The sequence below is a fragment of the Penicillium mononematosum genome (genome assembly GCF_028829835.1).
Source record: "Penicillium mononematosum strain IBT 11891 chromosome Unknown utg000005l:1.0-9366267.0:1.0-9372171.0, whole genome shotgun sequence".
NCBI lineage: Eukaryota > Fungi > Ascomycota > Eurotiomycetes > Eurotiales > Aspergillaceae > Penicillium > Penicillium mononematosum.
In genome coordinates this window covers 3,386,238-3,411,235 of record NW_026643275.1, presented here as the reverse complement: position 1 = coordinate 3,411,235, position 24,998 = coordinate 3,386,238, and the positions used below count along the sequence as shown (strand labels likewise).

Here is a 24,998-nt window from a genome sequence, read left to right as displayed (position 1 = left end):
TCTCCGACCTTGGATATCGCCTGTTTTTCTCCTTGTGGCTGTGAAAGATCATCAACTATAAGTTGAAAGCGCCAATTTCAACTCCCATCCATTCTTTCTGCGGGAGAGACCGCCGTTCACTATGAAGATCAATCACTCGTCCTTCCTTCTTTTTCTTCTTCCCGCCATTTCGGCCGTGCTCGCCGACACAACATACAATGACAACATAGACTCCCGAGTCACGCGTGAGACTGCTGGAAACAACGCTCGTCTCGTCGATTCGGATATAGTCGCATCCAATGTCGCCAAAGGGGCGCCGGACGTTCCCGTGGATGGCAAAGATGGCAGACCGCACGCTGGTCCGTGGGTGGAAACCAATGCAGACCGGGACCGCAAAGGTGTCAAGGGAACCGATGACATTGACCCTGTTTCTACTAAATATGACACCAAGATTCCCTCTTCGGAACACCTGAGCACCGAAGAAGGGAAAATGATCCCGCATTCAAACGGCGGCGTTATGGATGATCCGCATCGGGCGGGCCCGAAAGAAGGAACACGGGGAACGGAAGGTGGTGTGTCTGAGAAAGGCAAGGAGGGCAAATTGACTTCCGAAAAAGCCCCCGGAGGGCCGAAGGAGGCGCCTCCGCTGCCGCACAGTGAGACTAAAAAGCTGGGATCTGACAGCGACGATACAACAACTGGGACTGGAAGCCGGTCTGCGGAGAGTCAGGGAAGTCTTGGTATGCTGGGGGTAAGTCTTCCTATAAATTGTTCGAGTCCGAGGTCCTTTGTTGAATAAGTGGAATTAATGTGCGTCTAGAAACCCGCCGACCTACCTGAAAAGCCACACGATATTCCATACCCCAAGCCCCCGGCCGTGGTCAAGGATGATCCTCTGGGCCTTGGGCACGACTCAGTCGCATCAGGGTCGCCTTCGAGTTCATCCTCGTCCTCGTTGACCCATGACTATGACCATGACTCCGGTATTCCCGATGCCGGCAGCTCACTACACTCCCTTGTATTCTCCTTCACCATGATTCTCGTTTCTGAAATCGGCGACAAGACTTTCCTTGTGGCTGCTCTCATGGCAATGAGGCATCCCCGCTTGGTGGTGTTTAGCGCCGCATTTAGTGCCTTGATTTTGATGACTGTTCTTTCAGCCGTCCTGGGCCACGCAGTTCCTACTCTTATTCCCAAAGCTTTTACCAAATTTATGGCTGCTATTTTGTTCTTGATCTTCGGCGTGAAGATGCTCAAAGAAGGTCGTGAAATGTCTCCAGATGAGGGTGTGGGCGAGGAGATGCGAGAGGTCGAGGCGGAGCTCGAAGAGAAGGAGCACGAGCAGCTGCGCATGAACCGCCGTCGCTCCTCGGTTACTCCTCACAACCTCGAAGCAGGTCGCGCTGGAGGCCGTCCCAAAACCCGCGGCTCCGGAAACCGCCTACCTTCGCCTCCGGAGAGCTTGTCGTCGTCCTCGTCCCGTGGCTCTTCCCCCCAACCCCGTCAGCGCTTGGATAGTATCTTCTCCGGGTTGAGCAACCTCTTCTCCCTGCTTCTCAGCCCCGCGTGGGTTCAGACCTTTGTCATGACCTTCCTCGGCGAATGGGGAGACCGCAGCCAAATTGCGACTATCGCCATGGCAGCTGGCCAAGACTACTGGTGGGTGACGATTGGAGCTAGTGCTGGTCACGGGATCTGCACCGCAGCCGCCGTGATCGGTGGACGAGCGATCGCTGGTCGGGTCAGCATGCGTGTTGGTATGTATCCTCTGCTTGCTGTTTTTGTCTATGACGCATGCTAATATTGAGCCTTGCAGTGACTCTGGGCGGCGCTGTGGCATTCCTTGTGTTTGGCATCATCTACTTCATTGAAGCCATCTTTTAAAGCGCTGCATATCCGCGGTTGTATGTGTCCACGGGAACTTATCGTTACAGTTTTTGGCGGTTGATTTGTTGTAAAAGTCGAATGAATGCATCTTGTGACATACCTAGGGCTGTTGTAATAATATAATTACGTGTCTGGCCCACGCAATGGCCAGGTTCAATGTTAACCTCTAGAGTTTTTTTCTCCAATGCCTAATCTCACAGGAACAACTCACTGATCGATTGAGTAGGTGGATAATAACATTTCATTATGTGAAAATCCCATTTTAGCGGCTTCGGACTTTGATTGTTTTACCCATCAAGCTAGTGTCTCCTAAAGATCTGTTCCAACTGTGTCCCAAGTGATAAGGAAGAATAACGGGAAGCTCAACTTCAAAGGTTAACGCTCTATCATGTGATCATGAGCACACGGCCTGTGGGTCGCGCTAGGGTTTTGCCTTAGGGTCTCCGCCTTGAATTGCAGGCATAAACCTCAGGCATCTAGCTTGCCGAAGGAGGTGTAGCGTGTCTCGTTTTATCAATAGTCCGTTTTTCCGAGTAACGCAGCCCCGAAAACCCTCACACCTCGCCTCCCTATCCCCTGAATCCTCCAACTCTGCTCAGAATTCGCTCCATCTCATCACCCAGTCATCAGAAATCTTCTATTTTCATCTCGTTTCTTCACATTCATCAAATTCCTGTCAAAGCGTGCAAAATTGAATCCATAACAACAACGCGTGTAGGCGCTTGACGCACGTGTCCCGCCCTCACCGCCTTCCATGGCCCGCCTGACAGGGTCCCGCATGACGCGAAGTCGGAGCCGAGAAGCAGCGAACGCAGGGCTTATGCCAAATAAGGGATCATTGGAGCGAAATTGTAGGTAATCTTCCAGTTGTTTTGGTGTAGCCCCAGGAGCTCTTGGGTCGTGTCGCACAGTGCGGTTAGGCAACTACGCTAGAGAGAATTATGAATTCAGTTGTGAATTCCTCAGTCTGCTTCGTTTCCTTGCCCACTTGCCTCACTCTTGACCCTGTTGCCTCTATCACTTCTGTTTCAGAATTGAATGTGTTCTGACTTTATGCAGGGCTGACCGGGGTGACTGAGGAGCCTTCTACTCCTTCTCCCGGTTTTATTGCGCCCAGACATGTGGTACCAGAATCGCCAGAAAACCATGAAGGTCATACCAATGTCTCTGGTACAACCCTGGGTCACAACGATGTTGAGCCCGTCGGTTCTCAAGTCGCCGATAAAATTGCGACCCACCTGCCGTTCGTTCAGCAACAGGCGACGCTTGTCATGAGTCTCTTAGTTCGCCCGGAATTGAACCCGGATAGCCTTGCAGCTGAGTCGAAAAGGCTCCTTGATTCTAATCACCCGAATCGCAAACGCCTGAGACGATCGGTGGAAGGACTAACCGATGAACTGGATGACTCCCCCTTTCTCGCGATGGCAGGTCATTCTTGGACATCTCTCAAGCTCGTCGTTTGCTTTCTCCCACGCAATTGGATGCGTCCATTGCAGATATTTACATGACGAACTGCGCTCTGTTGACTCTCAACATGTTCCTCCCCAGCATGGGTACCGTGTCCCAGTCGGAGGTCATCCAACAGCTGGATTCCCAGTTTCCCGCATGTGTCATGAGCAACCTTGTAGAAAGTTCTATGACAAGGGACATTGGAGCCAGTAATACCACCGAGACCACCTTCAACCTTGCCTTGGGTATCCGCACGCAGTTCTTCATCATGGAATTAGAAAGACGCCAACATGAGCAGGACTTCAGTGCACTCTCTATCTTGAGACAGATCTTCGCTATGGACCTTGCACCCAGCGAAGATGACTCCCCTGCTTCTTTCCGAGGGTTCAATTTGCCAGGTGTCTTACAGGACGAGGATGGCCATCTTCCAGAATACCTACCTGAAAGGTTCCTCATCGCTGTCAGCGACAGGTTCAATGAGCTTCACGAGGAAATTTCTGAGTGGGATACACTTGATATTGATGGTCTGAGGAAGGCATACAGATGGCGATCGTTTGAACGTGACCTTGCACGTTGGGTATATGCTCGTGACAGAGAAATCAAGGACGACATCAGACGGTTGTCAGAAAGATTGCGTATCTCACCCGCCCCTCGCCGTCTTACTTCTGTCCCAGCTGGAACTCCCAGTCGGCGTCAAGGATCGACAGCGCCTCCAAGTGGTGACATTTCTCGTCGGGGACCCTTGCCCCAACGGACTCATTCTCCTCAGAAAGAACGATTGGTGAACATACTGCCAGGTGCAAATAGGGCGCCCCAGGCAGAGATGGTAACGCAGGCAGAACAGTCAGCCCAGGTGGGCAATATACCCGGAGACATCGGTTCTCGGTCAGGCATCACTTCTCAAACGGTTCCTGAACAAAGTGTATCCAACCAAGTCGGACAGACTGTATCAAAAGATCCGAGTCGGCGCAAGTCCAAAAGGTATGCTTACTCTACGGTTTCTCTCTCTGTGTGGCTACTGATTTTCATCTAGCAACTACCGAGACCCGGCCTCGCTCGCGGCACTCATGAGGCGCCAGGCTACTAGTCGTCAGCAACCTGCCTCGAACGTCGCATCGCAAGCGCAAAATATTTCTAATGACACGAACATTGTCACTCAAGCCGGTCCTTCTGCTAATCGCGGAGTCGATTCCGTTGAAATCCAACAATCCCCTGATCTTACATACCGAGATATCGGGGACGAGTCTACCTATGTAAACAATGACGAGGACTTGGACCTTGGTCAGGGTCCAGAACCTGATGTTATGACATCGACTAGCCCCCCTACCTCCTCTAGAATCAGTCGGGTCAGCCACAATCCTAATCCTCGGTTCTTTGATTCACCCAGAGATGGAAACACACAGCGATCAGGTCCGAACGCTCGGCGCTTCCTCGATAAGCAGAGTAATGCCAAAGTTGTGTCACCGATCAGCCAGTACGATGCTCAAAGTCCAGGGAATCAGTTCACTGTTCTGGGGAAACGGAATCGAAATGCCGACGCCCCGGACGATGACTTGAGTGACGGGTCAGACGTCGAATTCGAGCAGAACAATCAGGACGTGGACCCCAGGCGCAGGATCGAAAAGCCCCAGCAAAAGTTGCCTGCCGCGAAGCGACAGCGCCCGGAGGACAACCCGGGGTCTGTCGGAGAACGGCTGCCATCGAGCATCAACCAATCGTTCCACCGCAACCAGCCTATCTCAGCACAAGGCGCTCAAAGGGCGCAGAGAGCCGAAAGTGACGATATCACCGATGATGAAACCACTGTTGAGCAATACGAACCATCCACCGGTACTCAGAGTCGCTGGGCAGCCTCTAACTCCCAGGCTGCGCTGGTCAATCGGAGAGTTCGGAGCACCAGCCACAGATGGACAGAGGAAGAAGATGAACGTCTGATCCACCTCTTGGGGATTTATGGCACTTCCTATTCCGCCATAAAGAAGCAAGATAACGCTTGTCCCCCATCTGAAGGTGGTCCCATGCTTGAGCGTCGCTCTCAGGTTAATTGTAAAGATCGTGCTCGCAATTTGAAGAGAAAGTATCTCAGGTAGGACATGATACCCTTTCGTCCTTGGTATGTGTAACAGGCAGTTCTGACGCATTGTTTTATAGAGAGGGCCGACCACTTCCACCGAACTTGGAGAAGGCGACAGGTTGATATGATGCTATGATGATGTACAGGCAGCCGCAGTTTGCTCTTTCGTTTCTTAGCGTTTGTCGAGATACCCATGGAACACATGCGATGGCGCTTTGGACGTTTTTTCTGGGTTTCGTTATTTCTTTTCATGTATGATTTTCTTTTCCTGGCCTGTACAGGGCTCTTCTACGAAGGAACGTTGATGATGGTCGGATGATTGCTTTATACTAGTTGCTGTTGTTTTCGATTCCAATCATGTCAGAGTTAATGAATTGTTATTTCGCACACTGATCGCTGCCAGGGAGTATCTGCTGATCCAGTTGCCACACCAGGTACACTCTAATTCAAAACGTATGCAATGAAATCATATCCATACCGCAAGGGGTACAATAGCCAAACTCTTTTTCAACAGTTGTGCACTACTTAGGTAAAATAAACCCCAAGTGGTTGCTTGCATATTGCACCAAAATTTGTTTACGAAAGGCTGCATAGAAAAGCTCGGATAGTATTCCCATACTATTTAAGCAAGATGCTGTGCAGACACATCAGTTTAAAGCAGATTGAGATAGACATTGATCAAATGGTAAGCTTTGCATCGTCGTCCGACATGAGTTGGAGACGCTCTGACATTTCCGAATTGGTGAAGGTTGTACAAGTCACTCATTTGGAGAATGACCATAAAGAGGAGAAAGGAGAGGAAGGGAGCCAAGAGAAGTGTCTCGCACCGAGATACTGAGACAAAATGCAAGATAAAGTAGAACCTGGAATGAACGGATGCACTGAGTCAATATCAAGGCCAAAACCCAAGAGATCAATGGCTTTGTATGAAATTTATGAGCAATAAACATGAAGCTAATAGAGACCAAGTCATATTGCCTGTCTCAGCTCGGCGATGTCTTACCAGCTGCTTTGTCCAAGTCTTTCGCCTCTTTGATATATGATGCTGATGGTTCTCAGCATCAAAGAACGTTACTCATTTCACGAGTTTCGGGGTGTATCGGCTAAACAAAGGAAATAAAGATACCATACATAATACCCTAGCAAGATGCTGGATCGACGGATAGCTCCTACACGGTACATACCGGATGAAGAAATACTATCTAGTATAAGAACGGACATATTTCTTGAGATTAGCTCTCCAAATCAATTCCAAAGCAGCAAGCACCTACTTCCATCGAAACAAAGTTTCAAGGAAATTCTTACATCGCTATTATTTTCCGACCGTCAGCATGGGCAACAGCAGGGGTAAAAACAAGGGCAAGGGTAGGGGCAAGAAAAGAAGTCGCAGCCTGAAGGAGAACAAGGTCACAACGAAGGTCGAGATCAAGCCCAAGTCTAATGCCTGGGAGCATCACTGTCCTGAACGACATGTGTTTACTTCACGATGCATCCGTTTAGGTCATGTGGTCCAATGTCCGATTCATCCTAAAAGCTTCCCCCGACGATTGAGCGAGTGTGTGCTGTGTAACAGTGCTGACAGGAGACTAGTGCAACAAGAACGGAAGGACAAGAAGAAGTAGAGCAATTCTGGTTTCGTCCTCATGGTCTTCAAGTTGGATAGGTATGTCAGCATTGGACATTTCCAAGGTTCTTGATTTATGTCTGGTCTTACTATTGGTGTTGACGTTGGACTATATATACTTGCCAGTAACTACAGCACTGAAAAGGTGTTAAAGGGTCAAGATATGTATTCAATTACTTCTACAATATTGTACAAGCACTACCATTAGGTTCATCTTCCTCTCTACTCCCGATTTGGTAGCAAAACTATGTAGAACAGCACAAGGGCTTCGTAGGTAGAGATACGCCTGGCCTGAACCCCTTGATTTGGTCAATGCGTACATGTGTTTATTAAATGTTTCCAAGTACCCCGCATTATCGCCCCTCTTTCTTTTTCTTTGTCTTTGTTTTCTTCGTTTCTTCTAACCTCGTCCTAATTCTACACCTTGAACAACCAGCGAAGGCATTCACTGTGCGCTCATAAAAACCATCTGATGTGGAAAAATACAAAACCTAGGCATCTTGCCTTCCGAGCACACGATCGACATGTTATAACCTGTTTACAATTTGATGCGGACAAAATTATAGCCGGTAGCGACAATACCAATATCAACGTGTATGACACCAAGACCGGAGCGCTTCGAGCAAGATTGGAAGGCCACAAGGGTGGTGTATGGGCACTGGAATACCATGGCAATACTCTGGTCTCTGCGTCGACCGATCGCACTATCCGAGTATGGGACATTGCGAAAGCCAAGTGCACCCATGTGTTCCAAGGTCACACGTCCACAGTACGGTGCATAAAGATATTGCTCCCAGTTCAAATTGACAAGAATTCAGACGGTACACCAGTGATGACGCCCGAACAACCCCTAATCATTACGGGTTCCCGTGATTCGACCCTGCGGGTTTGGAAACTTCCTCAACCAGGCGACTCGGAATATTTCCCTCCTACCGAGAGCGACTCGGAATGTCCATATCTCATCCGTGTATTGACTGGTCACCAACATTCCGTGCGAGAAATCGCAGCCTACGGGGACACCCTAGTCAGCGGTAGCTACGATTGTACCGTACGAGTTTGGAAAATATCCACCGGAGAATCACTACACCGGCTAGAAGGCCATACATTCAAGGTTTATAGCGTATGTTTGGACCATGAGAGAAATCGCTGTATCAGTGGATCGATGGACAACACGGTCAAGATATGGTCTCTTGATACAGGTGCGTTGTTATATAATCTTGAAGGCCACTCATCGTTAGTGGGCCTCCTTGATTTGAAAGAAGATCTGCTCGTGTCTGGCTCTGCAGACTCTACACTCCGAGTTTGGAACCCAGCGAATGGCCGTTGTCAAAGCACGCTGGGTAGTCATACTGGAGCGATTACCTGCTTTCAGCACGATGGTCAAAAGATAGTCTCTGGTGCTGATGCGAGCTTGAAGATGTGGGACATACGGACTGGTGAATTCGAAAGGGACCTTCTCACCGACCTCAGCGGCGTCTGGCAAGTCCAGTTCGATAACCAGCGTTGTGTTGCAGCAGTTCAGCGTGAAAGCGTGAGTTATATCGAGGTTAGTACGCGTCCGCCTGATATCCCGTCCATTTATAATTTATTATTCATGAAGATTCTCGACTTCGGTGCATCCCCTGAAACCATACCATCTGGCCAGTTCGGGAAGCGGGTTCTAGTTGATGAGCTCGGTGATGAGATCGAAGGCCCGGAATGGACAGGTTGATTTTGTTCTTCGGGACCTCACAGGTCGTGAAGAAAACAAACATTCTAGTTCCTGAGGCTTACACACGATTTCTCCCTTATTGTTTCCGTTACAATTCGTCGGCCCCGAGACCATGCTTCAAGCTTCGTTCGTCTAATAACTCGTAAATTCAGATATGTTAGACGTGTCACCACCCTTCCTCTGTAGCACCTGTTGTAGTACTCTCAGTCTGGGACAGTGCACGTTCTGGCCGTTTCCTATATGTCTCGAACGCACTCGTTATCAATATTGGAAAAGATGTTCCTACCCAGAGGCTAATAACCAAAGTATTAACTTCCTTGATAGCGAAAACTGTAAGTTATTCTTCACTGAGATGACTGCATCGAGATCAGAAAGTAAAATACATGTATTCTGCCCATAAAAGTTATGAGGCAAAACCTTGACGACATGGAAGTGAGTCCTATATACAAGCTTTATATTCAAATGATGTACCTAGGTTACACGCATTCGAGAACGAAATACAAGTCCCCAGATCGACATCTGCTTCATACCCGAAGAGGAACGAAATAAAGTTACAGATTTCTTCTAAACCTGATTATCGTCAGTGAATTAATAAACTCGGAAGATCATTCCAATATTTGGCGCTCTTCACTCACAATCAAGGCAAACGGGTATCCTAATACGTGTCGTCTAATCCGGACAAGTCGAGAATCTTGGAGCCATATAAACCTATAAATATAAAGGGAACCACCTAAACGTGCTATCATCCGCTATCAAACAAACCAATTCCTCCTAGCTTGATAAACTACCTCAAACTGCAACCCTTCGTGGCCCAAACAAAATGGAACAGCTGCTTTGCAATCGATCCAAAGAAGCCAGTGACGCTCTGGCTGTTATCGATGGAGAGCATCGTTTCACATATCGTGATCTTCTAGTCAAAGCCGACGTTCTGGCGGCGGACCTGCTCGAGAAAGGTCTAGGTACTGAAGAGCCTGTAGGTGTTGTTGTTGGGCCAGGCTGGCAGCAAATTATTGCTCAGGTTGCCATCCTGAGAGCAGGGGGAACCTCTGTACCCATTGATCCCTCTGCCCCTGACATACAACTCCATGCCATGCTTGGTAATTTAAGCACTCGATTCGTCATGACAACAAACAATTTATCGGGCAGAGTCTCTCAATTTGATGTCCTGCCCATCGAAACGGTTTTGAACCCTGAATACCAGACAGAGAAACACGGTGAAATCAATGCGATGTCTGGGAAATCGGACGGCCACAGAAGTCATATTCTTCATACATCTGGCTCAACCGGAATGCCCAAGGCTGTTCAAATTTCTGCGAAGGCTGTGCTTCACCTCGCCGCATCACTCCCCGTAGATATTGGGGAAGGCGATAAAGTCGGGCAGCTAAACAACCCGGGATTTGACCTTTCTTTGTTCGAAGTCTGGATTACACTGCTTTCCGGTGGTACAGTGGTGCACATCCCGAAGTCCATTATCAAGGATCCAGTCTCTTTTGCCGCCTTCTTGAAAGACACGGGCGTTACGGCGCTCATTCTACCCTCCACCCTCTTTACTGCTGTATCCGCCAGCACTCCTTCTGCTTTCCAATCCGTTCGTCATGTTGTGAGTGCAGGAGAGTCGCCCAGTCCTCAGGCAATGCAAAAGGTTCTCAGCAGTGATGGCCCTCCTGAAAACTTGTGGAACGGCTACGGACCAACAGAGACAACATGTCTCTCCACTCTGCAACGAGTGACACTTGAGGAGGCTGAAAGTGGACCCATTAGTGCCGGAATACCATTTGGAGATACCGTGCTCCACATCCTTGATGAAGCCCAGAAGCCAATTGTCGATGAAGAAATTCCTGGTGAAATATGTATTGGAGGGCCAGGCTTATCCGCAGGATACCTGAACCACACCGAAGCAAATGCCGAGAAGTTCATTAGGATTGAGATTGCGGACTCTCAGGACCCTGGACGGGTGAAGATAACTCGACTGTATCGGACAGGCGACATTGGGATGTGGAAGGGGCTACCGAAACGACTCCAGTACGTTGGGCGCGTGGACCTCCAGGTAAAACACCAAGGTTTCCGTGTTGAGCTAGAGGCAATCGAGCAGACTATCGCAGCAAATGATAGCGTTCGGGCAGTGGCCTGCTTGCACCAGAAAGCCGGTGATGGTCCTGGATCAGACCGTCTTATAGCAGTTGTTGCCCCAGCAAACGATATGCCACTTGACCCCCAAAAGATCATCGAATGGACACAAAACCGCCATCCCTACTATATGGTTCCCAGTCAAGTCAGGGTTGTCTCTGAGATTCTCTGAATTCTCGCGGCAAAGTTGACCGTGACGCCTTGTACAAGGAGATCAAGGAATCTCGGCCCTTGAAATCAACTCAGAATAACGCGAAAGATGAGGGCTCCCTTGAAAAGATTACCAAGATCTTAGAAGGGATCCTAGGACTCTCGAATCTTGGTCCTGACGACAACATTATTTCTCTCGGCCTATCATCCTTGCAAGTCGCTCGATTCCTTGGCCTGATAAAACAAAAGATTGGAAAATTGATATCAATCAAGGATCTATATATCAATACGAGCATTAGATCATTGGTACATCACCTACATCAAGCCGATGAAATAAATTATGGACCGACCGAAGTCCTACAATTCGAAGCTGATACCCATCTTGCTGATGATATTGAGTTGATCCCCGATTGGACATCCGAAGGTCGCGTATTCCTTACAGGTGCGACCGGATTTATCGGAGTTAACTTGTTGTATCGTTGGCTCTCCAGGCCATCTATGAAGGCGATTGAAATAGCATGTCTCGCTCGGGGCAACGAAAATTACGCGCCTATTGACCGAATCAAGAATGCCCTCAAGAAATATGACCTCTGGAGCGAAGAAGTTTCCCAGGAAATAAAGAGAGTGATTGTCCTGGATGGTGATATGACACAGGAACGCCTTGGCCTTCCGCACAGTGACTATCAGTGGCTCATTAATTGGGCACCAGCGGTTTTCCATGCAGCCGCGAAGGTCAACTGGTGTGATTCCTACAACGGCCATTTCGCGCAAAATGTCCAGGGTACCAAGAATGTTCTTCGTGTCGCAGCAGAAGGCCGGCGAAAGACCATGCATTACATCTCCAGTATCGACGTTTGGGCAGTCACTGGACTTATACTCGGGACAGACGTCGTGTCTGAGGATGGTCCGCTCAAAGTCCATCTCGCTTCGCTCCCATTCGATACCGGCTATGCCCAAAGCCAGTGGGTAGCAGACGAGATGGTTCAAAGAGTGCGCGACAAAGGCCTCCCAGTGACCATTTACCGCCCCGGGTTCGTCGTCGGCGACAGTAAAACAGGCGCAGGAAACCCAGACGATTTCTTCGGTCGATTGATCGCCGGATGCATCAAACTGGGATACTGGCCACATATGCCACACCAGAATCAGGAATATGTCACAGTCGACTACGTCTGCGATTCGATTCTTCGTATCGCTGCAGATAGTCGCAATATTGGCCATGCCTATACCCTGAGTTCACCAAACCCAGGCCAAATTACGAATATGGAAAGGTTATGCGTACTTATTAACCAGGCTGGTTTTTCGGTTCAAGAAATTCCGTATGCAGAATGGTTGGAGAAATTGCAAGCGTGGGACGGGTTTGAATCGAGCCCCTGTTTACCTTTGATGCCTTTGCTTGCGGAGCCCATCCTACGTGGTGATACACGTCTTCAAACAAGCAAGTATTCGCCGAGGTACGACTGTGCGAATACCCTCAAGGCAATTGGCGCTTGCGACGATATTCGCTTTGTCCAACTCACACCCGGCCTCGTCAAGAAGTTTATCGACTTCTGGGCTCGCAAAGGTTTCTACAACTTTTGATTTGATGGAACACCATTGAATGTTTCACCACCAATCGCTTTCTTTCGGTCTTTATGTCTGCTCATATATCACATCTACTGTAGGGTTTCATGGATACTGTCTTGGCAAGTTCAAATGGAGACAAGAAGTAGAAATAACCTCCAGTGTTTGATTCGAGTTTAATTACAACAATATGTTCAAATATTTGTAGCGGCTTAACGCAGATAAGTACAATCTAAGCGAATTAAATATTCTGGCAGACTAGCTTCCCCGGTCCATTCCTTTCATATGTGCTTCGAAGCTGTCAAAGCTGTCAAAGCTAGGCCGAGTCGATCTTCTGAGGATTGTAGTCGACGGATGAAGCATGGCGTCTCTTGTGGACATCGTAGCAACCCAGGACGAAGTGAACGAAATGGAGCAAACTATTATCGGGGGCGTCAGTGCATGGCCATATATCAAGCCTTTATATGGTAGGACGCTTACCCATTAATAACCATGAGTGCGAAGGCAGCGACGGCCATGTGCCACGAGGAGTGCAGTGATGAGCGTCCACCGTAAAGAGACACTTGCTCGGCAAGAAGGCTGACGATTCCGAAAAACAACAGGACGATTGTGAAAATGAAATCTAGAGCAATATGGGCGCCGGGGTGGACCGGCCGCTTGAAGACGATTAGGGCGAGGTTGACCAGGGACCAGATTCCTGGGATGCCGACCTGTAGTTCTTGGTTAGACTGTCTTTTCGAGATTTGTTGTTGACATGTGAATGTCCGGGTGCACATACGACAATGTAGTATACCCAGCCCATGTTGCCGAATAAGGCTCCAAAGAGTGACATTATAATAACAGCCAAAACCACAGCAAAGGCACGCAGGCCCAGCCTAGGCATGCTGGTCTCAGAGGCTGATGCGTTGGCCATATCGGGCGAAATGAGATGCAATCCAAAATGGTTGAAGAAGAGATTTCATCACATTGTAATGAGGATAGAGCCAGGCTATTTGTAGGTAAATAGAAGGAGCCGCCTAGGATTCAACTAATGCTAGTGCAGTTTACCTTGATTAAGATCATCGCTGGCGGCAGCCTTGTGGGTCGCATAGACAAGTCGACCATCCAAAAGCTAACGTCTGTGAATTTTGCGAGTCAAGAATTGGGCCAATGCTAAGGTCAAGGCAGCAGTTTCATCACTATCTAGTAGGCAGCTGCTATAATTCTCGAGTAAAAGATGGGAGGCTGATTTTCGTTTTCCATTCTACTCCGTAGGAAATGTTGTCTTGAGGCTCAGGGGAAGATTGGGAGATTTTGGCCCCAAAAGAGCCTTACGAATTGGCCATAATCTATCCAATCAAAATTGAAACTCCATGTGGGACTCCAAGAGGTGCGGCTCATAGTGGATTTGGCCCCCAGAAAAATGGTTGAGGAGAACTATAAGCCCACAGCCAACAAACGTGTCGGCCCCCAATTTGTACTAATGCTAGGGCCTGGCAAAGATAACAAACTCAGGGGCTCAAGGATAGAGTCTCGTTCACTTAGTTAAGATAGTTTTTGGCGTGAAGATATATGTATATTGTATATCGGATTCCCTTCCCTCAAACGGCATCGTTGCCATATCTTCAAGAGAACACACGCTATAGACCGACTCAGGTGCAGAATCCCGCATATCCTTAGCAACTTGATGTACAATAACATGCGCATTTCCACACTGCAACAGAGGAGACAATATAGCAAATCTATGGTGTAGAATGTAATATTAGCCAATATCAACAAAACAGGTCTGAAACGAATAGCCTAACCCACATTTGGGGGCCATAATTTGAACGGCTTTCTACTGACTCTAGGGACCTTGTTCAATATCACCCTTGTAAATATATTTATTAGATCTTTCCCTTTGACATAGTGAATGTACTTGCTTGATTCTGTATAAGAGGTTCGGTGTTACCACCACCTACCTGCATGACCCAGGTCTTTGAGGTTGTCTTCGAGACATGGACAGCATTATCTGATGAGATAACTGTACCCTACTGCAATTGTGTTTATATATGTTAAAGATATAGGAGTTATTTTTGACTAGCTACTGAGTTGGAAGTTACAACAGTGTTCTGACTCTCATGGTCTCTGAGATATAAAAAGCCAAGAACTAGTCTCTTGGCATTGCATCACGTGCTTACAGCCTTATCGCCCCCACTGGGGCCTTGTGGCTATGTTATGCGCACACGGCACAACGCGATGATCTTTCCCGGGGTAGTTTGGTCTGTTACGTTTCTCTTTTGTTTTCTTCTTTTCTTCTTTTCTGTATCTTCTCTTTTAACATTCACTCTAAAAATGGGAAACCCAGAACTTGACTTCAGTAGCAAGCATACCGAGGCAGTCTCGAATACCGAGGCAGTATCCAACCATCCACCATATTCTTCCGATGAGCCACCCACATACGGACAATCAAACGCATCATACAGAGTATCCCGCGACGGCTTTCCTAGTTCTGTGGTGGTGGTTGTTGATGAATGTATCACCCACCTGAAACTTTTATCCGCGATCGCCAAACTTCGTAATTTCATTAAAGGAACAGACAAACTCTTTGGAATTCACGATGGTGAGATCAGAAACTTTTCCAACAACCAGCAAGCCCAGGCAGCCGCCCGCATTCGGGAAAAGAGATGGGCTGTTTATGTGGCTAGAGCTGTGGACCGATTTACCATTTGGTGGCAGTCTTACCTACCGAGTCTCAAAACCAGTCGCATCTCAACGTTAAATACTGCATCTGAAGCCAATATAGCATGGTCTGCTAACATGATGCCACCACTTGGTCAGCCAGTCTGAATGTTGGAGCTTGTTCTTTTTTTTCTAACTTGCCGCTTAGATGTTATCATGGTCTGGCATGCGTTTATGCTTAACCCGCGTGCCTTTCTTGAGGATTGTTTGCGTCAGTCTAAAATGAGTGTCTGGGCCACTGGGCTGCCGTGGGATGTAATAAACGCATCCATCGACGACAAGACCCTTGTCTTCTACCCAGACAGAGACAGTGAAGCGAGGATAAACTTCGAGACAATAACAGGTCATTCATGGGAAAATATCCACGACAGTCCAGGGAAATCCCTGCCTTGCTTCGGTTGTAAACAGGAAATCATTGCTCCCTGGACGGAAGGATCAATTGGATGCGATACAGATGTCGCCTTTGCACACTGCACCGGATATGCGGACAAGTCTTTGCGGGTTTCATGTCCAGCATGCAAATTCAATACCACACACGATACTCTTCGCGTGCAAAAGTTTCGCAGTGACGTGCAGAAGTTGTTGAAAGATGATATTCCTATGCCCGGCACGCTTTTGTCACAGAATGGCACTCCCGCCGACGATGAAAATGGGGATAACGTGTCCTTTCCAAATCGGCTTATTAAAGAGGGCATCAGAAGCGAGTTCCTGCAGCTTACGGACCTCACGGAAAACGAAAGCACCACCATTGAAACCATCCGCGACCACCTCGAGGGATATTTGAAGAGTCGTTCATTAATGCGTCGCGTGAACAAGACAATACTGGCTTCTGGGAATTCAAGTATGCCAGAAAGGATATCTCTTCGCAATATGCTCTCCAGATATTGGGACAATTCATCCCCTTTCGCCATCGACTTGGTTGGGGCAGTCATACGACAAGGGACGTTTGTGGACAAGATGGACAAGATCGGGTGGATACGTTCACCAAACCTGAGATCGACCATGAGTCACTTCATCGGCAAGTACGGCGTGTTCTTCCAAATAATGGTCAAGAATAAAGGCCATGCTGTTGTCCCCACTCTCGATGTCGACCTGATTTGGCACACCCACCAGCTTTCTCCCATTCGCTATTACATCTTCTCTACCACGCAGATGGAGGGAATATTCATCAACCACGACGACAAAATCGACGAGATAAAGCTCAATGACGCCTTCGCATGGACCTCAAGACAATACCAAAAACTCACCGGCGGAAAGATCTACAGTGAATGCACATGCTGGTATTGCGAGGCAGTGCGCGAGTCCAACAACCAGGGACTTGGGAGGCTGATATCACCGTCCACCCTGCATGCCAAAACCAACGCCGCCCTTCTCCACAACAGTGCTGATAATACCACCGACGGTAAAAGCAAAGAGCCGCACATTTCGTCACATAACGCAGTTCGCATCCTGGCTCAGGCTGATCCAAAGGCAATGCAGACCAAGACCGCCCAGCTTGAATCGTGCTGGGGAGAAAGCGCAGCGACGATCTCACAATCGCAATCACAGTAGAGGCGGTGGTAGTGCCCACGAAGAGTCACCAAGGAAGACAGTCTCTGGCCCCTATGCGCGGGATCCAGATATCCATCGTGAAATATACCCCTGCAATCCAGCCTGCGTGAATATCACCGCTGGCGTGGTGGGTAACTGCATGAGCGGGACACAGGGTGTTGGTCTTGCGCAAGGTGCGTGTGTGAGTGGCACCATGGCCGCACAGACAAGATCGAAAGGTAAAAGCTTCTGCTCTGGCATAGCCGGTTGTGGTATGAGTCTCTAGTCGGTCAGCAAATGTGTAAGTACTGGTGGACCGAGCCCAGTGTCCTCCAGGTCAATAGGGAACTGGACAATGTATAGATGAATATTGAATGCACGAATAACCTGGTTACTATGGTCAAGGTCGCGAATAAACCCGAGTAATAGAAGGAAGTGGGCACGAGATGATCAATGTAGCCTCGACCCATCTCTCAGAACGTCGCACGCAGGACAGGAAATACGTTGCTATTACGTTGAGGATCTTCGAACAGCGCTCTGGACAACATCATACCTAGATAACTTCCTAGTTGAGGCAATGCGAGTGACAAATTTTGAATTCCCCCCGAAAAGGATATCGAAGTCCATCCGGTAATAAATAGTGAATGCTAAACTGATTCTCGTAAACCCAAGAATAAAAGCGAATGTAGAGAATGCCCATCCCAAGACGGGCAGTAAATGCATCTCAAATCCGACCAGCGGATCCAGTACAAGAAACAGAAACAAGAACAGGATATTATCCCTGATATCACAAAACGTCCTGTTGACGAACCAGCGAGGGGTATAACTGCACATGCAATGTAGAGTACATGGAATTCAAAACGACAGTATATGCATCTTCAATCACAAGACATGAAGGCTAAGAGCTTCACAGAAGCAAGCCCATACCCGCGACAACAGCGCCAAGCAGCGATGATCCCGCGCGGACTGTTCCAGCAGCGTTATTCGTAGGCGTGGGCGAGGCAGTTGCGATAGAGCCGGAGCCAGAAGCCTTGGATACAACGTTACCACTCTTAGAGTTCGCAGTTGATGCCGCAGTCACGATGCCGGTTTGCCCGCTAGCTGTCGAGGGCGCGACAATGATTCCGCCAGCTGCGGTGGCAGCAGTGGGGGCAATAGTAGTGGAAGCATTTTCAGATGGAGAGGCTTGTAGGTTCTCAGTCGCCTGGATGATGTTGAAGGTATCCTGTCCGCCGCCTAGATAAGAAATAATGCTGTCAGAACTGATCTTGTTGTCGTGTCATATGTAATTTCGCGGGTAACTCACAGCTTCCTGCAGGCCATCCAGAGCAGGACAGGTCGCACTTATCGTCGGCGATCTTGGCGGAGTCCGAGGGCATTTTGTTGCCGCAGTAGCACATGTTGCCACGGCTCAGAGCTGCGACCTTGAACCCGTTCTCTGCGCATTGAGCCTGGCAATATCCCGGTGATTGATAGGTGTAGGGGCCTTGGTTCTTGAACGAGTCAACTTCGGAATAGCAGCCCATGCTAGCCGTGGCGCTAAGCGAGTACACGGGAAGAGCTAGGGCAAGGGCCGAGAAAAAGTAGTTGGTATGCATGATGATATTGATATATTCGATCAACGAATTAAAGAGTGAAAATTTGGTAAGAGATGGTAGATGTTGAGCAAGGAAAGAATATGCAAAAGAGGGGAAATGTGTGACGGAGGTGACAAGCAGAAAAAGGGTCCGTCAAGCTTCTTTAAGACCGTTTGTTTGTCAGGAACACCCGTCGGGTTCCATTTTTTTCGAATGTTTTTCTGTGGAGTAAAGGTTGGGGACTGATGACATCGGTGTCCAATTGATCGACCGGAAATAGAAAATGATCATCCTGAAACACTAAGCGACATGCTCTATTGAACTCGCACTGGGGCTTTATCGCCTTCATTGGCTTGCGAGCTGGCGATCGCCCGATCGGCATCCCCAGGTGTGGCGACTTGTTTCCCTTTTCAGCGACGAATGACGGCGGATGGAGCCCGACGAGTCAAATGGGATGAACTTCAGGAAAGAGTTCGCGTGTTTCCGGTTTGCCGCTTGTCTTGATTAAGGATAGAGTGGTTTTAGGGTGTTGCATTTGTGAGGAATCTGACATTGTCGGTCATTGCTGGTAACCCCTTGTTTCTCCTTTTCTGGTATTCTGGTACGGAGTATTCTGTTTGGTATTCTAGCTTATTCCATTTTTACATATCCTGCAAGGTATCAAGGTAGTTATTGAAGTGTATGGCCTGGCCTAATTAGGAAACTCGACATCAAAATTGAGTAACCAATCTTTCTTGGATCCATGGTTGAGCCGAACCTTCCGAACTGTGGGATTGTCGGGTGTATCAGGTTAACACCGCGGAGTACAACCCTAACTAACCCGCGTGTCTTCCTTACCGATGTAAGACATTTCAAATCAACCTGACTCAAATTCGTGTCCTCGTTCTGAATATGGAGCCAGGTGGAGAGGAAATAATGACGATGATTAGCTTTCAGGTACTCCATACATCAAACTAGGACCAGCTGAAACAAATATTATAGGGATACGCATGATTATCTATCTAGCCTTGATGAAAACAAATCACCTATGTTGTATATTTCATAGGAGCAAGAATAATATCCAAGAGTGTCGCCAGGCATAAGGGTTTGGCATAGTATTCTGGTGAACAGTTCAGTGTCACTATGAATAGGTACATAGATGGAATATATCATTGTTTCTCATTCAATTTTGTGGAAAATGATGCACAAGCTAATCAATTTAGCTAGTTACATGTTCTTCCTTTTCTTTCAGGTACTTCAGAAGCAAACTCCAAGTCGGGAAAATGCCGAGAAATACACGGACTTGACATTATTTTCATGGCTGTGAGACATCGATGCTCTCTTTACCTTAGCTTGAATACTAGCACCAATTTATTACTGTATGTCTTATGTCTCCCACTCCTCAACGGGGAAAGGAACAAAAATTGGACCAGGAAGTCTATCGAAATGGATTCGTGAGCTTTACATGGAGCAAGTTCATTTATACAAAATCTTGAATTGGCCGAATAATTATGAGTAAAGTGCAGGTCGGCCAGAAGGAAACAACTTGTTGAGCTTCTTCCTAGGTACCGTCTTTCTCACACCGTAGTGCCACCATTCACACGGATAGTCTGACCAGACACCCATCCTGATCCCTCGGACGCTAGAAATGCCACGAGACTAGCAATATCGTTAGGGATACCGAGACGATTGAACGGACTCAGAGCAGCGATTCCACTAAGCACCTCCTCGCTCTTCCCTGCCAACAACAGGTCTGTGGCCGTTGCTCCCGGAGCGATAGTGTTCACCGTGATACCTTGTAGCCCCAGCGCCTTGCACAGGGAGCGTGTGACGCTGCGCTTCACGGACGGCGCATCGGCTACCGGTGACATGCTCATCGGGGCCGATGGCATGCACAGCGTCGTGCGGAAGATCCTGTTGGGGCGCTTGGGACTTCCGGACCCACTGAGAATCCTGCACGTTGATACCTCGCACGCCCAGCTGGAAGTGTCTGACGAAACGTTTGAGCGGCAACTGCCACTCAGTCATGGTGTCTGGCTCGTGGCCACGCCTTCCGATACCTCCGATCCAGGGGTAACTCTGTTCACGGGTCTCGGCCAAGTCAATCCAGATTGCCGCAGCGGGATTTATTTCTGGTACCTATCGAGTGACAGACCCGACTTTAAGCTTCCTGATAGGAAGGCCACCAATATCTCCAAGAAAGAATTGCTGGAGATGTCACGTAAAGTGGCGCAGAGATTGCAGCCTCAGTTCCGCAAGATTGTGGAGCTCACGTCGCCAGAGGGGATTGCTTGGCCTCCATACGTAACCAGCGCTGTAGAGATGGACAAGTCTAGTCTGCAACCAGGCAGAGTCACGCTTCTTGGTGATGCTGCGCATGGGATGCCGCCATGTATGTTTCCACCGCCATCCCTAACCCGACTGCCCCTTTATGTTCTTAAGCACAGTATGTACTAACGTGTGCAGACCGTGGTGAAGGCGGTGTTCAGGCGATGAGGGATGGGCTGAAATTAGCGCAGATTCGTGATACCAGGGCGACTGGAGCGGCCTTGGAAGATCTCATGGGTGCTTATCGCGATGAAATGCTGGAGCGAGCGGTCCGAGCATCGATAGCAGCAGGAACGGCTACCAATGAAGGTCGTGTCATGGATTTGGGGCCATCTGGCAGAGATGATTCCACCAAAGAAGATTTCCCTCGCAGACATTCCTTTGAAAATGTAAGTATATTTTGTTTCTGGAATGCATGTTCCGAGATTTTGCGCGAGATCAGCCGGGAGAACATTCACCAAGAAGACCAAGAAGACCAAGTACCTAGTCAAAACAGTAACAATATTGTCCATGAATGTATCCAAAGTCATAAGGTCTTGGCACAATTTTTTGCGATTTTGTACTTTTCACTGGAACCACATCGCTTCTTTCCCTCTTTGCCTTTGGGGTCAATACCTAGGCAGTACTAGTGTTATCTCGTGATCCTTGTAGATGACCTCAACTTGCAGTGACAACACTTTACTTGATTTCTCTCACTACCTTTCGCTCCCAAACAAAATGGAGCGTCCTGTCGGCTCTCAGACGTATGACTCGCTGGTCTCCGAGCCACCACAAACTATCGAAAGAGACAACGCGACCGAACCTAGGCAAGCCATATTGTCAACAAACAGTGGGGGAAACCCCTCAGAAACGCAAACCTCGACACCAAGCCAAGACCGATGTGGACGCGAGGGAAGCACTCAAAGGTCTGATGAGCACAGCCTAGTGGAGCTGCCTACTAGTAGACAGCTCTTCCTGTCGTCTACTAACATGTTGTCAACAAGGCCTCTACCCAGGACAAATTCCCCGCGAGTTGGCGACACGAAAACATCCGAACGAGAAGCTCGAAAGAAAATCCAGAAAGAGAATAGAATGGACCTTGCGCTAAAGAGACGCAGGGAGAATTTCCGGAAGAACATTGCTCGAGAGCTTACCGCGATGCTGCCTCCATCGGCTCAGACGACGAACGGAAGTGGGTCAGCAAGGTGTTCGAAGGTATTGAGGCCGAGGAAAAGCGCCGACAGGGCCTTTCACCTGCAGAAAGGCGACAAGAAGATATTCAAGTTTCAGCGAAAGCACTCGAGAGACTCGTAAAAGAGGATGTTGGGCCATACTCATCGCGTCCCTATGCCGTCTTCCTGCTTCAGGTGGCGCCGCAATCCCGCAGCGGAGCAAAATGCCAGCTTCCTCACTGTGAAACGAGGATCTTGCCTGGTGACTATCGCATTAAACTGGATGGGGGTCATTGGAGCGAATACCCCTCAGGTAAATTTTCTGACTCACCATATCAATTTCTTGAGGTTGGAACTGAATATTGTGACAGGCTCCTATCACGTAGACTGCTTTGAAGAAATCTTGAACTTATCGTCTCGATCATACGCCTCACGATTTATACCTGACATGCAATACTTTCCCGGGCGTATGGAAGTATGCATCTTGCAAGAATACGTAAGAAGATGGATGATCCGACTCGGTGTCCAGGTGCGTACATCATGCTATGCATCCTACGATCCAATACCCCCGCACCCTTTGGATGCTTAAAATATTCAAGGAACATCCATTCCCGGAGCAATCGTGGGGTACATTTGCCAAAGAGATAAAATCCGAGAGATATTTTGTCTCCGAGACCGACCCGGAGTATGATGAACGCCATTCCCTGAGCACCGCGCTTCGAAACTGGCTACAAAGATTATCCGAAGCAGAGGAGAATGAATAAGAGCGCTAGCCATGGAAGAAGATTCGAAATTATTTGTTAATGGATGAAGGTGAAACTTTTTTTACGGTGTGTGCTAAAGATGACCGCTGTTTCATCTCCTAACATTGTTACATGACTGTGAGATCTTGATGCTTTCTTTATATTAGCTTGAATACTAGCTTATTTACAGATGAAAATTACAAGTTGGACTGTCAGTCTCAACACACACTTACCCCAACTCTCGGCAAAAGGGCCACCCTGATAGGGCAATTCGGCAACGGCAACGGCCGCCAGCCGTGAGAGGGGAAGATAAGACTGTTGGCGTGCTCTCTATAAGATATGGTGAATCCTTTCACGTCAACTTTTTTAATGTTCTTTGAGTATTTTTATTAGAAAAGTATAGAATCGACCCAATCCGATCATGAAAACACTCGCCCTTCTCACCCTGGCCGTAGTGCCATCGCTAGCGCTCAATATACCCACACAGCAGCGTCTTTTCCCCGAGAACGAGCTATCGGGCAATCATTATAACCCGCTATCAACCCCATCTACACGGGAAACATGTCCACAACCCCCCAAGGTCAACACCCCGAACGATGGCCTACATTCGTCGCAGACCTTCCTGTCCGACGATGCTTTCCGTGCCCGCCAGGCAAAGCGGCTCTCGCGCGCGGTACAGGTCCCAACCACTGTGGGTGATTATATGAAAGACCCATACGATGAGGCATTCGAGCCTGTAGTCAAATTTCAATCGCTATTGGAGGAGATGTTCCCTCTAGTGTAAGAAACTGCCCAATCATTGGACTTTGCCTGCCATGAATGAAGAGAGAGAATACTAAATAAACCATATAGACACGACCGCGCCAAGGCTGAGCACATTAACCGTCTTGGTCTAGTCTTCACCTTCGAGGGTGCTGACACTTCACTCAAGCCGCTGCTCTTCATGGCCCACCAGGACGTCGTCCCTATCGACGACGCATCAGACTGGACCCATCCGCCCTTCGCGGGTGTCTTTGATGGCGAATGGATCTGGGGCCGCGGCTCAAGCGACTGCAAAAACGTCCTTATCGGACTAATGTCCGTAGTTGAAGACCTGCTCTCGCAGGACTGGCAGCCACGGCGCACGGTCCTGTTTGCCTTTGGCTTCGACGAGGAATCACATGGCTTCCTAGGCGCTGGAGCAATCTCAGCAGCCCTGGAGGAAAAGTACGGCAAAGACTCTTTCGAATTTATCCTCGACGAAGGCGGAATGGGGCTCCAGAGTCTGGGTGACGAGTCCGACCCTAACGGCGAGATCTTGTATGCTCTCCCGGCTGTCGGTGAGAAGGGTAGTCTCGACCTGATTATCGATATTGCCGTTCCTGGTGGCCACAGCTCAATCCCGCCCGCGCACACTGGCATCGGTATCATGGCAGAGATTCTGTACGAGCTCGAGCGGAAGGAGCTGTTCCCCGCCTGGCTGGATACCACCCACCCCGCCCACGGGATGCTAGAGTGCCAGGCACGGTACTCACCGGAGCATGTTGAGACCTGGCTATCCGATAAGCTGGCAGCAGACGACCCTGCCGCTCTAGGCGAGGCTGTTGCCAGCTCGCGCGGTCCTGCAGTCCGCTACACAATGCAGACATCCCAGGCCGCAGACCTGATCCACGGCGGTGTCAAGACAAACGCGCTGCCAGAGAAAATCTCCGCGGTTGTCAACTACCGCGTGGCACTACACCAAACGCCCGATGAGCTACGCGAGCGCGCTATCCGACTTATCAGCCCTATTGCTGAATCTCACAACCTCACTCTACGTGTTGACTTCCCCGGTGTGGCGGAGTCCACGGAAGGAGATGTGAGCGACCGTACTCTCACCTTATCCCCTCTTAGTGTTCCTCTTTCCCCGGCTCCGATCTCCCCAACAGACCCGCTTACATCGAAAGTGTGGGCGCACTTTGCTGGAGTGGCGCGCAGTGTCTTTGAGTCGCACTCGAATCCCCTTTCCGAATCTGCGTCTGGATCTAAGCCGACGGTTGTTGTCACTGGAGACGTCATGACTGGAAATACAGATACGCGCTTCTACTGGTCTTTGTCGGAAAATATCTACCGTTGGAGTCCGTCGCGGTCTGGTGGATCGCTTAATATTCACACTGTGGACGAGCGGATCCGCTTGGATGTTCATCTTGAAGGCATGATGCTTTACTATGGTATGTTTCCTTTTTCGTTCATTGCACTTTTTAGAAAGTCTGGCTAATTTATATCAGATCTCATTCGGTCTTTTGATGCTTGGGATGGAAAATCCGAGTGAACATACTCCTCTCCATCGTCAGATACTTCGACCCTTATATATGAAGGTCTCCAAGCACGCGAGAAGTGAATGATTTATAGCTTTACACACTTCAAAAGTGACATGAACAGATAGTTATATTGAATGTTGATCACCTTGT

General features: G+C 48.8%; 9 protein-coding genes across 9 annotated transcripts; 7 read left to right on the top strand and 2 right to left on the bottom strand.

Annotated features, from left to right (window-relative positions):
• Positions 1-121: 121 nt before the first annotated feature.
• Positions 122-1,863, top strand: N7519_009406 (TMEM165/GDT1 family protein; the record flags this gene model as incomplete). The annotated part of the gene is made up of 3 exons (XM_057296179.1): positions 122-730; positions 800-1,736; positions 1,796-1,863. 3 exons carry the CDS (start codon positions 122-124, stop codon positions 1,861-1,863), a joined length of 1,614 nt encoding a protein of 537 aa, XP_057144061.1.
• A 757-nt stretch (positions 1,864-2,620) lies between these two features.
• On the top strand, positions 2,621-5,512 carry N7519_009405 (telomere repeat binding factor family protein; the record flags this gene model as incomplete). Its single annotated transcript, XM_057296178.1, has 5 exons — positions 2,621-2,717; positions 2,926-3,294; positions 3,318-4,296; positions 4,349-5,401; positions 5,467-5,512. 5 exons carry the CDS (start codon positions 2,621-2,623, stop codon positions 5,510-5,512), a joined length of 2,544 nt encoding a protein of 847 aa, XP_057144060.1.
• A 1,973-nt stretch (positions 5,513-7,485) lies between these two features.
• On the top strand, positions 7,486-8,724 carry N7519_009404 (WD40 repeat domain-containing protein; the record flags this gene model as incomplete). The annotated part of the gene is made up of 1 exon (XM_057296177.1): positions 7,486-8,724. One exon carries the CDS (start codon positions 7,486-7,488, stop codon positions 8,722-8,724), a length of 1,239 nt encoding a protein of 412 aa, XP_057144059.1.
• An 820-nt stretch (positions 8,725-9,544) lies between these two features.
• N7519_009403 (non-ribosomal peptide synthetase) lies at positions 9,545-12,579 on the top strand (the record flags this gene model as incomplete). Its single annotated transcript, XM_057296176.1, has 2 exons — positions 9,545-10,991; positions 11,015-12,579. The coding sequence occupies 2 exons, from the start codon at positions 9,545-9,547 to the stop codon at positions 12,577-12,579; spliced, it is 3,012 nt and encodes a 1,003-aa protein (XP_057144058.1).
• A 298-nt stretch (positions 12,580-12,877) lies between these two features.
• Positions 12,878-13,474, bottom strand: N7519_009402 (uncharacterized protein; the record flags this gene model as incomplete). Its single annotated transcript, XM_057296175.1, has 3 exons — positions 12,878-12,980; positions 13,042-13,271; positions 13,340-13,474. The coding sequence occupies 3 exons, from the start codon at positions 13,472-13,474 to the stop codon at positions 12,878-12,880; spliced, it is 468 nt and encodes a 155-aa protein (XP_057144057.1).
• Positions 13,475-14,874: 1,400 nt separating this feature from the next.
• On the top strand, positions 14,875-16,812 carry N7519_009401 (uncharacterized protein; the record flags this gene model as incomplete). Its single annotated transcript, XM_057296174.1, has 2 exons — positions 14,875-15,355; positions 15,410-16,812. 2 exons carry the CDS (start codon positions 14,875-14,877, stop codon positions 16,810-16,812), a joined length of 1,884 nt encoding a protein of 627 aa, XP_057144056.1.
• An 886-nt stretch (positions 16,813-17,698) lies between these two features.
• On the bottom strand, positions 17,699-18,389 carry N7519_009400 (WSC domain-containing protein; the record flags this gene model as incomplete). Its single annotated transcript, XM_057296173.1, has 2 exons — positions 17,699-18,027; positions 18,098-18,389. 2 exons carry the CDS (start codon positions 18,387-18,389, stop codon positions 17,699-17,701), a joined length of 621 nt encoding a protein of 206 aa, XP_057144055.1.
• Positions 18,390-19,793: 1,404 nt separating this feature from the next.
• On the top strand, positions 19,794-22,590 carry N7519_009399 (FAD-dependent oxidoreductase; the record flags this gene model as incomplete). The annotated part of the gene is made up of 7 exons (XM_057296172.1): positions 19,794-19,801; positions 20,051-20,098; positions 20,150-20,739; positions 20,814-21,064; positions 21,773-22,139; positions 22,198-22,355; positions 22,426-22,590. 7 exons carry the CDS (start codon positions 19,794-19,796, stop codon positions 22,588-22,590), a joined length of 1,587 nt encoding a protein of 528 aa, XP_057144054.1.
• A 400-nt stretch (positions 22,591-22,990) lies between these two features.
• cps1 (Gly-Xaa carboxypeptidase) lies at positions 22,991-24,859 on the top strand (the record flags this gene model as incomplete). The annotated part of the gene is made up of 3 exons (XM_057296171.1): positions 22,991-23,349; positions 23,422-24,758; positions 24,816-24,859. 3 exons carry the CDS (start codon positions 22,991-22,993, stop codon positions 24,857-24,859), a joined length of 1,740 nt encoding a protein of 579 aa, XP_057144053.1.
• Positions 24,860-24,998: the final 139 nt, after the last annotated feature.